This window comes from Lepisma saccharinum, chromosome 27, assembly GCF_977018435.1.
Source record: "Lepisma saccharinum chromosome 27, izLepSacc3.1, whole genome shotgun sequence".
In the NCBI taxonomy this organism is placed as follows: Eukaryota; Metazoa; Arthropoda; class Insecta; order Zygentoma; family Lepismatidae; genus Lepisma; species Lepisma saccharinum.
In genome coordinates, this window is record NC_139255.1 from 19,119,730 (window position 1) to 19,133,061 (window position 13,332).

Here is a 13,332-nt window from a genome sequence, read left to right on the forward strand (position 1 = left end):
GTGAATGACCAAGTCATTGTTAGGCTACCGTTAGTATTGAAATTTCATACAATCTATCGAATAGTACGGATGTTATTAGGGTTTAGATCGTTAGCTTATCCTTGCAACAACTTACTTTATATTACGATTTTAATTAAAGCCGGGATCTTTATATGAGCAGAACGTGCAAAATATGTTCATAAATGAGTAGAAAATATCACTTTCACAAATTTGTAATGTGTAAAGAAGTATATTAAATTGTAGCATTGTGTTTTGTAGTTTTCCGTCATTACCTCCATTCTGTGCTATTATTAGATTCGAGTAGATTTCCAGGAAACACCATCAGAGCCAATATCTTAACTGCTGAACATCTAGTGACTATTCCCTGAATCAGAACTTGTTATTTGTAGCAGTAGTGAAGGACAAAATACACAAGAAGACTTGTTCTTCACGGTGCGATTTTCATGGCCTGAAAGACAATTTAATGGAAAATTACAATACTATAAGACATTGCGTATGTTTTATAGAAACATGTCTTGAATACTTCTTCCGCAATATATCTGCGTCACTCAATGAAAATTAGAGAAATGGCACAAACAGCTGGGTTTATGTTAAAATATGCGTTATAAGCGGAAAATATGCAGCGTAATTCTTTCGTGTATCGTTCCCAACAGCGTAATTCGTCACGTTTGCTTGGCTACGTATATAGAAAGAAAAAATAATATGTAACTATAATACATAAAAATCGTGGCAGAAGTTATAATTAATTGGATGCTCGTTCATTGATATTGTAACGCTTGAAATGGAATTTGAATGACATTGTACGCGTAGTATAAAATAAGGCAAGGAAACTGAATCGTAAGCTGCGGTGCAACTTTACCCCCTTCACACACTTGATGTACTAGCCCCTTTCCCTGACGTTCCGAATAGAAGAGAAACTATATTTACATTGATGACAGGGTCATAACTCCCTTGGGTATGGTTTTTCCAACGCGCTCCCTGGTCCTGTCCATTCTTGCGTTATGATTGGCTTGAAAGGTTCATAACGCCACCAGTTTTGAAACGATGGTCTCTCCGCTTGAGCAGTTGAGCAGAACAAAACAACCAACCTATTTTGGGGGATTAAGTGCTTTGTCGATGGCAAGTATGGTTTTTGAACCATGATTGATGGTAAACCTCGCATGTAAATTACGATTTAATCCGCACCGAGGAATAAAACCTGGGTTTGAAACGGTTACTTAATACAGTGGGCGGGAAAACCGTTCTTCTGTCCGACGCCGGGATATTGCTCATTGCTTCATTCCACACCTGTTTCACGATGCCATAATGATAACCTCCAATATATCCTGATAAACGTTGTTTGCTTTTGGGATGCACCTTGCAGAATTTCACCTCTTTGTAGGCATGATATGGTTGAAGCTAACCTTACACATTAAACTGTTGTAAACTGGACTAACGAGGCTCTGGCGTCCGAACTTAAAGCCAGTATAATCCTCTATACGGCTGTGTGTGGGTGGTGTTGTCTTGTGTTTTGTCCTTACGTGTGTTGAGTACCCATTTACAGCTTCAGCTTTTAACCCAGGTATAAGAATATTTTAGTCCTCTGGCATTATCGTTATGTTAAGTTAGATATATTTTAGTTATGGTAAGGGGCTGGATCCCGAATAATGTGACGGTGCAAAATAGCCAAAGTTCTGACTCACTTAAAATTTCAAATTCAATCAATCAATTTAAACGGTTGTAATGTACACATGCTGGTTATGGAAAAAAATTACGAAGATTTTCCTCTCTTGTGTGCATTTCATATTGCCATGATTGAGTAGCAGAGACTCAACAGTGAGATTTTGATGGTGCTAGCTGTAAGAGGAGTTTCAGTAAAATAATGGAAGTTGTGCGCGATATCATGACGTCACTGATAGGAACGTCTCAGCTGCAGTGATGTATCCTAAGAGGAAAACAACCAAACATACTGAACAGTGCAGCGGGTTTGCCTATCTTCAAGGCAACTTATACCGCAAAGTGACCAGGAAGAAAATTTCTGGAGACAGGAGGACGTTCATCAACGAAATCATCAAGTGGATGATATTCTACTTCTATGAAAATCTTTTCTAGCTGAATGAACATTTTTATTCCAGTTCCTTTTGTTAATATACTGGGTGACCCCAATGAAGTTGCCCTACTCAGAGCCCTCTGGAGTCCTTTCGAAGAAACGGATAGTGTTGAAAGTTGGTGTAGAGGTTACGGAGACCATGGGGATTCGAATGCTGACAAGAAAATAGTTCACATTTTCATCACTAGTTGGTAATATGGCGCTGAAATCTGGTGTCCTCTATCCGTGACAAAAATATTGAGCCCTCGGTTTACGCGCTTGTAAAATTGTACTTCATCGGAGGAAAAAAGTCAAATATACCTCATTGCAAAGTTTCAAGTATCTACTTTTTAATAAGCGTTATTTGAAAAATAATCTTAAATTTGTTTTCTTGCTATAATGAAAAATTCACTGAAAAGTGCAGTTTTTCCTTTCAATTTTCACGAAACACCATACAGTTCATAATCGAGTGTACATATAATATTGGGATTTTGTGTACTTGAAGTTCGATTATTTTTGCACGTCTGTAGAAAAGAATCAAATACATATTTTTACTAGAAACTTCAAAAATTGACATTTTAGGGAAACTGCAAACTTGAAATGCATAATTACAAATTCAATGAAATTGCAAGGAACTGTTGATATAACGCATTTTATCAAAATCCAGAAGTATAGTTTCAGATTTTGATTATTCTATGGCACTCCTAATACGTATGGTAAACGGGTGCATAACGTATGGCGGAGTGCGGCTAATCTCAGACTCCGCGGTCAGCAGGCGACTTCCACAGAGTTGCCGTTGCTTTGCGAGAATCGCGCAAGTGCGATCCAAAGTATTGTCTCAGCATAACATAATGAATTAAATATTTATCATATTGCAAATAGAGTACCGCTGTACTGCAGGTTTTTTTTTCATTTTTACTAATTTTTATCTTCATATGAACATCGTCTCCTTCGGTACCCGGCGAAAGTACATAGTGGTTCGGATCCACTTTAAACTGTAAGTCCATTCCCGATTAGCCTACTTCAGCATAAAGTGCACTTAAACAGAACATTATTTTCCCAGCATTATTATATGTCGCACATTTATACAGATATATTGAGTAAACGATGTTCGATAAGGACGATTTGAATGAAGTCGATGAGAGATCCAGTCTTCTCTGTATACAATAATAACGCACCTGCTGTGTACAGCGATTTCATAAGCAAGGGAAACAGAGCGAGGTGCATACTAGAGATAGCAACTCATAGAAGTTATATTTAAAAATTGCGTATTTGAAGCCTTCATGTCAACTAACATTTTAATAAAATATATTTCGAGCAAAAACACATGTAAATTGTATTTATCTCTCAAAATTCACTTAATCATCGTGTCGAGTAGTGGTGGTGGTTTCATCATTTAACGCACCTGAGACATTGCATTTATATTTTGGTCTGTTTGACAGCTGCAACTCTTGTAATAAGAAAAGAGTTGTGGGTTCATTAAGAGAGACAAAATGACTAAAAACATTAATAAATATAATGAGTGAAAGGTAAAATATAAAATGATGTTCACAATGGATTCTGGTGAACTGGGCAATTAAAATAAAAGTCGCGTATCTTTCACCTCACTACACCTTGGAAAAACTTGCCCGGAAATTTTGGGTCAATGCAAATTTTTGCTGTTCCCTTTGTAACGGTATATTTTGTGCTTTTAAGCTGATTCTCAGCAACATACACAATATACACTACCATACATTTTTGAATCCTTGTCCGAGGTTCAAAACGTGCAGTACCTGAAGTTCTGTGGATGCTAGTTTAGGCAATAGACACGTACTTCTTCAAATTATAGCTAAACGCCCATTTCCTTTTAGATATATATAGGTTTATTCATAATATATTTACAGAAGTTAATTCTTGGCCGTTATTCGCAAAATTACATTTCGGTGTACCCTGTCCCCCCTTCCCGAAGAGAGTGTGTAGACTCGCGTAGCCACTGGCTCCACGAGTAAAAAAAAAATTTAACCCTCAGTACCAAAAAAGGTGGCTGAAGGTATGTGTGCTGTGTACCCGGTTTCCCACATGAAATAAACTATTGTAATAATGTGAAAAGAGCAAGTGTGTGTATTAAAAGAAAGAAAGTTAACATCCCCGTCGGTTCACACAGTAAGGAATGAAAGCTCGCCCAGTCGCTCCCCTTAGAGAAAAAGATACCTCTTACATTGCTGTACTCCGCCAAACATCTGAGACCCACTGCTCCGCTGCCCTTCCTATTTATAGGCCCCGCTAATGACCTAAACCGTTACTGGAAACTTACCGCTCCCCAACGGCCAAGAACCCAAACGTACAGGAATACATAGACATACACAATTTATAACACAAAAAAGGATCCAGTAATGATCGCATCATTACATAGTCCCCCCTTCCTGAAGAGAGAAAAATCAAAGTTCTGTAACCTAGAAAAATAATAATAATATACACAAAGCACTTGTCCGCAGTTTCTGTTCACTACAAACACACTTTCATTAGATCACACGACACTGACAGTCAATGTTCACTCCAATTTTGTCCACAAGTGTACTTCGAGATCCGCGATCTTACCTCAGCACTGGAGCTGGTTAACCAACGTCGATTCTTACCCACTCAGCATCTCTTCCATCCTTCCTCCTGGAGCAATGAGAGACAGTCTCCTGGAAATCCATCCAAGTCACCAAGGCTGCTGGTTCGACTCCCGGCAACGCCACTGCTCTGCGCTCCTGCCGAGATCGGAAGACACCACTTCGACCGGTTTCCACATGAATGGATCGAACTGGCTCTACGTCCGAAGATGTCACTGCTATGCCCGGCGCTAGAACTGCGTTCACTCGCCACCGAACTGCGACTTCTCGACGAAATTACACGGTAAAAGAATACGCACTAACTTTGCGTTACTTTCGCGATGAAATTGACTGCGGAACGACACTTTTGTATGAGTACTGTATGAGGTATGAGGTAGAGAAAGTAAGTGAAAGATAGAATAAAGAAAAGATAGATAAGTCCCTATGTACAATATTTACAAAAAATCCCCCTTTGAAATTAGACTAGAATCTGTTTCTCAGCTTGTAACGCATCCGGGATATATCTTCGTCTTGCTCCTCCTGCCGAAGTTACGTGCGCTCTCTTTGCTGAATTGGGTTCGGCTACTTTCCTTGCAAAGTCAGGTGGCGAAGAATAAGGCTGTAAATGGTCACTGTTGACTCTCAATATTCTTCCGTCCCCGCTGTGTTTCATTTTGAAAGTATTTGACGAAGTTTGCTCCACAATTGCGCGTGATCCTGAGGACTTCCCAGAGAATTTACTGCTTACTCTTCGGGCCTTACCAGAGATAGGATGTTCATTAAGCCAAGCTTTATCCCCCACCTGAAACGTGCATTTGCGGCGTTTCCTATCACAAGCTTTCTTCTTGGCGTCTTCCATCCTGAATTTCGTTTCCTCCTTACTTGACATGAAATCTTGCTTATTCCTGTCATCTTTTAATACGCAGCATGGCTGGCACGACTTACAATACTGGATAACGTCTTTAGTTAGGCCTATCCAAGTGTATTGTTCCCTAACCTTCGCTAACGTTTTCAATCTCCCAGGATGACAAGCGAATGCATTATCATGCAACGACACGAGAATTTGCGAACGTAGAGAATTAGTTGCCCATATTTTCCCTTTTCCCTTCTCTTTGTACTTTTCCGTAGGCAAATTTCTCCTAAGAATTCCCTCGTTGTCGAAATACGAAGATTTGGCCTGCGTCTTTACCTTTTCCTTGTACTTCTTCGTTCCTTCCACCTCCTCATTCCTTGTAGCCCTCGCTACGTCAGCAAGAAACTTGTATTTCATTTGCTCGGAAATGAGGGAGGCTGTGTCCAGAAGCTTACGTGGCTCCTCAGAATTGTATTCTTCATTTCCCTCAGTGGCGGAGAATGGCAACAATGAAGAATCCTCCATTTCTTTACTTTCAGAGAGACGAACCATGGGCAGTTTTGTGCTCCGAAGCAAATTTTCCCTCTGTTTCTTCCTCATTTGCTTCGCACTTTCTACAGTACACAAAGCGCTCAAATCTGCAGCTGATTTCTGCACAGTGTCAGTCGAACATTCAACACGGTCAATCATGTCCTCAGTTTCGGGGTGTGGTTTGCAATTTCCCATCGTCGCGGTTGCTTCAGCAAGTTTCATTTCTTCCCATCGTCGCGGTTGCTTCAGCAAGTTTCATTTCTTCCCATCGTCGCAGTCATCGTCGCGGTTAGCCCAGCTCCAGCTTCCACAGTCGACGTCCTCCCCTGCTGCGAGAACGGAAGCCTCTTTCCCACTTCCCTCTTCTCCGCAGAAAAAAAATGAATGACGTTACTGTTCTCAAAACTGTAGCCTCCCTGCTTCAAATGTAGCGATATGCCGGCCTTCCTTATGAACCCACGACCTGCGATAAATCCCGTGAAACAATTGCGCAGAACAACGAATTTATGCTTAAATTTCATCCCATTCAAATGTACAGTAAGATACATTTCCCCACATGATTGTACAGAGCCTACTGCCAAAGAAATATTATTACGTTTATTGTTAATCTTATTTCCTTGTTTTTCCAGTTCTCTTGCGATCTCAACAGACACGGTGCTCACAGACGCACCAGAATCCAAATATAGCGAGAAGTCCTTTCCCTGAACCTTACAGGTGACTAACGGTTTTTTGTCGCCAGAAGTGAAATTTCTGCAGTTGCGTATTTCCCTATTCCTCCCCCTGTTTTGCTTTCCTTCTACGTGTGCAAGAACCGGAGTTATCTGCTCTGGTCTAACGGTATCTTTAGAAACGGTACAGGTGGCGCCCTTCTGCTGACCATCATACCCTCTTCTCCTCGCTGGTTCTTCTGTTCCCGACGGGGTTCCAATATTCCCGGAAAGGTTCAAGCGGTTGAAAAGACCCGGGTTTATGGCACTTATTGATACTTCTGTTCCCACGCGGCCGAAAGGGTTTGTTGCCCCCGCAGCTACTAACTGCCTTGCGACACTCCCTGAAGTTGACGCTAGTGGTAAACTGCTATCTCTTAGCTCTGGACAATAGTACAGAGCTTCTGAATACAATCTCTTCTGAATGTCCATAGAATGGGTTTCCAAATCTTTGATTGTTGCGAATGTTCTGTTGTACAAGTGTGTTCTGAATTTAGGATGGGAAAATTTCAAAACGTGCTGGATGACCTCGTCTTCTGTCCCCCGTTTTTCCCTCATTGCAAAAAGCTTCCTGGTGTGTCGAATAAATGCAAGAAGAGACTGGTCTGGTGACTGGTAATTGTTCTGAATGATCCTTGCTATTTCCGAATCATAATCGACACTAAAGTATTCCTCAAGAAAAGCCTTCTCGAATTCCCTAAAAGTGCCGAAAGGTCTCGAAAATCTGAACCAATCTGCAGCGATTTCCTTCAACGAAAGCGGCAAGATTTTATCTAAGAGAAAAGTATACCCAATTTCCATGATTTCCTGATAATTGCGTAATTCATACAAATAATCGTGTGGACTTACATCGCCGACGTTTCCCTTAAAGATCGGAATGTTAATGTAGCTTTTTTCCAAGATTTTGCTCATTTTTTCCTCGCCGGTCCTTATCGAAGTTCCTTGTGTAACATTTAGAGAAAGTCTCTCAAGTTCCCCCACAATATCTTCCTCAGGCCTTCCTTCCAAGTTCGCATTGCCTAGCAACTTGCTAATGAGCTCCCTGTCTATTTCAATTGCCATTTTGTCTTCTATGATTTTCTTTCCACTTCACAATAACTAATGCCTTCAGTACTTCTCACAAAAAAATATCCCTGACTCTGAGCCCCCAGTATGTAACGGTATATTTTGTGCTTTTAAGCTGATTGTCAGCAACATACACAATATACACTACCATACATTTTTGAATCCTTGTCCCGAGGTTCAAAACGTGCAGTACCTGAAGTTCTGTGGATGCTAGTTTAGGCAATAGACACGTACCTCTTCAAATTATAGCTAAACGCCCATTTCCTTTTAGATATACATATAGGTTTATTCACAATATATTTACAGAAGTTAATTCTTGGCCGTTATTCGCAAAATTACATTTCGGTGTACCCTGTCCCCCCTTCCCGAAGAGAGTGTGTAGACTCGCGTAGCCACTGGCTCCACGAGTAAAAAAAAATATAACCCTCTTCTTCTTCTTCTTTTGCTCTACAGCCCTTGGTGGGCTCTGGCATCCCAAACAATCTTCCTCCACCTCGTTCTATCTTGAGCTACATTTTTCCAATTGCGTATATTCATCCTTCTCAAATCTTCCTCAACCGCATCGATCCATCTTCCCCTCGGTCTTCCTTTTGGCCTTGTTCCCCACAATTTCTGATTGAATACCAGGCGTGGTAGCCTATCCTCTTCCATTCTCATCAGATGTCCTGCCCATCTTAAGCGTTGAGATTTTATATATCTCACCACATGTTCATATTGAATCAATCCTTCTAACTCCATATTATTCCTAATTCTATAGGATCCATCTTCATTCCTAACGGGGCCAAAGATCTTACGTAATATCTTCCTTTCAAAACACATTACCTTGCTTTCTGCTTTAGATGTAAGTTTCCAAGATTCGGCACCATATGCTATAACTGGTCTAATAAGTGTCCTATACAGTCTTAATTTTGTGTTCCTAGAGAGGTTTTTTGACTTAAATAATTCTATATGTGCATAATACTGTCTATTTCCAGCCTGTATCCTTTGGTTAACAATCTCTTCTTCTTCTATGTTGTTATGTAGAAGAGCTCCAAGGTAAGTAAAAGTGGGTACTCCCTCAAAGTGATATGTACCTACATTCACAGCCAGAGAGTTTCGTCTGGCTGGCGATCTGGACATTCTCATATATCTTGTTTTAGTTTCATTAATTAATAGTCCTATTTCTCTGGATTTACTATCCATCTTTAAAAAAGTGCTTTTAAGATCTGCAAGTGTCCTTGCTATTATCACAATATCGTCGTTGTTTTGTAGAATATACTCCCCCTTTTTTGCAGTGGACTGATAATATCATGTAGTACAATAATGAAAATTAGGGTGGACAGAGCATCCCCTTGTCTCACTCCTGTTTCTATGTTAATGGTTGGTGAGACTTCTCCCTGCACCATGACTCCCGCTGTTGTATTTTCCAAGGTTACCTTTATCAATCTTATTAATTTATCTGGAAATCCTACTTTCTTGAATACTTTCATGATCCCAGCTCTGTGTAAGCTATCAAATGCTCGTTGATAGTCTATAAATAAAAAATGTAGGTCTATATTTTGCTCATAGAATTTTTCCATAATTTGAGATATGGTGAAGATGTGATCTATGGTAGATCTATTTGGACGGAATCCACATTGATATTCCCCTAGGATTTCTTCTGCCTGCTTAGATGCTCTCATATATAGGATATTGGAAAATATTTTGTATCCAATATTTAATAGTGTTACTCCCCTGTAGTTGCCACAATTCCTTTTATCACCCTTTTTATGGATGGGGAAGATAACTCCATATTTCCAACTACATGGTAGTTTCTCTTGATCCCATATCATGCAAACTAGCTCATGAACTTTCTTCCAATGTGTTTCTCCACCCTTTTTAAATATCTCCGCAGGGAGCAAATCTTCTCCAGGTGCTTTATTATTATTTAATTTTAATATTGCACACTTTACTTCTTCAAACGATGGTCTTTGTACCTCACATTCTGTAACTTGGGTTTGGTCTTCATCTGCATTATCTGTTATATTAAATTTAGATTTATAGAGCTCCTGAAAATATTCTGACCATCTTTCCAGACATTTGGCTTGATCCGTAATAAGCTTCCCATTTTTGTCTTTACATAGGTTTAACCTTGGTTGATATCCAGTACTAAGATTTCTAACAGCTTTGTACATTTGTCTTGTATTACCCTCTGTCTGATGTTCCTCTATTTTCCTTACTAGCTCCTCCATCCAATATGTCTTTTTCCTCCTACAGATTTTAGTCGCTTCCTTCCTAGCATCTTTATATGCATTCATCGATGCTCTTGTTTCTCTTTGAATCATCTTTTTCCGTAACTCATTTTTCTTCCCTATTAGTACTCTACACTCTTCATCATACCAATCTTTTCTGTTAGATCTCTTCCTTTGCCCTAATATCTCTTCTGATGTTTCAGTCAGAGTTTTCTTCATATCATTCCATGTTTCCTCAATGCTATTATTTTCATTCTCATCACTTAATTGTTGGTATATTTGTTCCTGAAAAGCTCTCTTATCGCTGTCTTTCTTTAACTTTTCTATATCCCAACCAGTTCTCCTTTTTCCCTTGATTTTGCCTATATTAGACAATCGTTGCCGCAATATAGATTTGACTAGGAAGTGATCACTGTCACAATTGGCCCCTCTGCGTGTTTTAACGTCTATAACAGATGTGGCATATCTGCTGTTCACCAGAACATGATCTATCTGGTTTGTGTATGTTCCGCCGGGAGCTCTCCAGGTGCCTTTATGAATATCTTTCCTGGGGAACTGGGTACTTTTTGCAAGCATTTTATTTTGTATACAGTATTGTATTAATCTCCAACCATTCTCACTGGTGACTGAATGTAAAGAATGCTTTCCTGCCACTTCTTTGACTTCAGATTCTCTTCCAATTTTTGCATTGAAGTCACCCATGACAAGTAGTATATCATGTCTACTTGTACTTTCATTTAACAAGTCCAACTCGTCATAGAATTTTTCCTTGTCCAGTTCTTCTGCATCCTCGTTAGGTGCGTAAGCAGAGATGATGGAGATGTTATAGAACTTGCCTTTAAGTTTAATTTTACACAGTCTGTCATTTACTGGTATAAATTCCATTAGTGATTTCCTAGCTTCTCTACTTATTATAAAGCCTATAACCCTCAGTACCAAAAAAGGTGGCTGAAGGTATGTGTGCTGTGTACCCGGTTTCCCACATGAAATAAACTATTGTAATAATGTGAAAAGAGCAAGTCTGTGTATTAAAAGAAAGAAAGTTAACATCCCCGTCGGTTCACATAGTAAGGAATGAAAGCTCGCCCAGTCGCTCCCCTTAGAGAAAAAGATACCTCTTACATTGCTGTACTCCGCCAAACATCTGAGACCCACTGCTCCGCTGCCCTTCCTATTTATAGGCCCCGCTAATGACCTAAACCGTTACTGGAAACTTACCGCTCCCCAACGGCCAAGAACCCAAACGTACAGGAATACATAGACATACACAATTTATAACACAAAAAAGGATCCAGTAATGATCGCATCATTACACCTTTTTCTTTACATACCTTTTTCACTGTGCTGGAGTAACCCCCAAACACTCCGCCGTGCACTTGACACCTTGGTTTATGTCATGAGATGCGCCCATTCCTTTCCCCTGGTCGAAATATCTTTTGGCACTCACTATCATTTCTCTTGCACCACTATGATATTACCGTCTTGCCATTTTCATGCACTAAAAAAGTCACTTCACAGAACCGTCATCACTCAATACAGTGCAACGAACAAACACGCGAACTTGTGAGAGACCGATGCCTGGATAGAATGCACGTAAGAATTATTATGGCTATGTTGGAGTTCAGGCAATAATTCATGGCAGGAATGTAAACACAGAAGTGACGAAAGAACATTTCGGCATCTCTACAATGATTTCCTTTGTGCAACACATTGTTTCGGTTCATTACTCGTGTCAAAGCTGCTTGGACGCAGAGTTTAAGGGGCAAGCGGCGACGCTTGGTAACGTTCTACATGCGTTCCTAGCAAAGATGGGAATTGCGTGGGAACCGGTTGCCAAGAAGAACAATTCTCTCTGTTGTTTTCAATTCGCACAGTGTGCAAGAATGAGATATGAAAGTTTGATTTTTTCCCACGGCCATCATTTTCATATGCATTTCATGACCATTGCCGACAATTACCGATATTGCAACATCATAATTAATAATTAATTGTGACTGTTCAAGAGATGATAGTACCCTTATATTTGGCTGAGATATTTCCACATAAACAAGGTTCAATCACAAAAATAAATCATATTTTTATGACGGATTTACATGAAGCTACACACAATTGAATTCAACTTAAAAAAAACACCCGAAAAAAATACACTTTTACGAACATTTTTGTCTGAATAGAAAACAGACACAGTTAAAATCACTTTGTGTTGCATTTTTCTAAAAGCAGATACTTGTAGTTTTCTAATGAGGTATATTTGACATTTTTCCTCCAACGGAGTACCATTTTACAAGCACATAAACCGAGAGCTCAATATTTTTGTTACATATAGTAGTGAACAATATCCCGGGGAACGCTTCAAGCGATCATTAATCACATTTTCTTACGCTTCCAAGGGTTATTCATGTTGACAGAGCCCACATTGAATACTGCTACAGATATAAAAAGGGTGATCCATAAAGAACGCCGGATTTGAAGTTGCTATAAATGAAATTTATTTTTGGAAAAAAAGCACAAAACACATACCATTCTCTTCAGGAGATATTAAGGTTTAAAAATGTAAAACAATATCAGGCATATGACCCCCCCTACTAGCCCTACACGCAATCACTCGGTCCATGAAATTCACCATGAGCCGATCACACATTTCCTCATCAAGTGTGTTGAGGACACGTCGAATTTCTTGCTTAAGTTCCAACAAATTTCGGTGTTTGTTCTGGTAAACTTGTGACTTGGTGTACCCCCACAAGAAAAAGTCACATGGTGTCAAGTCACAAGATCGAGGTGGGAAGGTTTGGTCTCCTCGCAACGAGATTATTCTGTCCGGGAACATCTCACGCAGCAGATTGATTGTTTCTTCTGAAGTGTGGAAAGTTGCGCCGTCTTGTTGGAACCATACATTTTCGATGTTCATTTGATCCAAACGAGGCCAAAGAAGATCAGTTAGCATTGCACGGTAACGAATTCCATTCACTGTCAGAGCATTTCCTTCTTCTTCTTCAAAAAAGTAAGGGCCGACCAAACCCCCACTCCAAATCCCACACCAAACCGTAACTCTCTGAGGATGCATTTCCTTTTCCTGAATCACTTGGGTTCTCAGATCCCCATATTCTGCTTGTTTACGAACCCGTTTAAATGAAAATGAGCTTCATCGCTGAAAATGATGCGCTTTGCGAAACCCTCGTTCTCTCGTTCCCTTTCAAGGATCCAGTCGCATCAACAGAATCACGCACAACAGCAATGTTTGCTTCACTCCGGCTTCTTCGAGGGCGTCCAGGGCTTTTGATGTCTTGTGTTGGTCCAGTTTCTTCAAATTTCTTGATCAACCTAC

At 39.9% G+C, this 13,332-nt stretch overlaps 1 protein-coding gene across 1 annotated transcript; it reads right to left on the bottom strand.

The window, feature by feature from the left end:
• Positions 1 to 427: 427 nt before the first annotated feature.
• LOC145980181 (uncharacterized) lies at positions 428 to 10,892 on the bottom strand. The gene is made up of 2 exons (XM_083113213.1): positions 9,729 to 10,892; positions 428 to 448 (listed from the first exon to the last, which is right to left on the bottom strand). The coding sequence occupies exons 1-2, from the start codon at positions 10,890 to 10,892 to the stop codon at positions 428 to 430; spliced, it is 1,185 nt and encodes a 394-aa protein (XP_082969339.1).
• Positions 10,893 to 13,332: the final 2,440 nt, after the last annotated feature.

Excerpts from the sequence above, each read along its gene's own strand:
- LOC145980181 (XM_083113213.1), bottom strand. The coding sequence starts at position 10,892 with ATGGAATTTATACCAGTAAATGACAGACTGTGTAAAATTAAACTTAAA. Across the intron at positions 449-9,728 it reads AAAGACCATCGTTTGAAGAA|GCCATGAAAATCGCACCGTG; the intron begins GTAAAGTGTGCA and ends ATTGTCTTTCAG.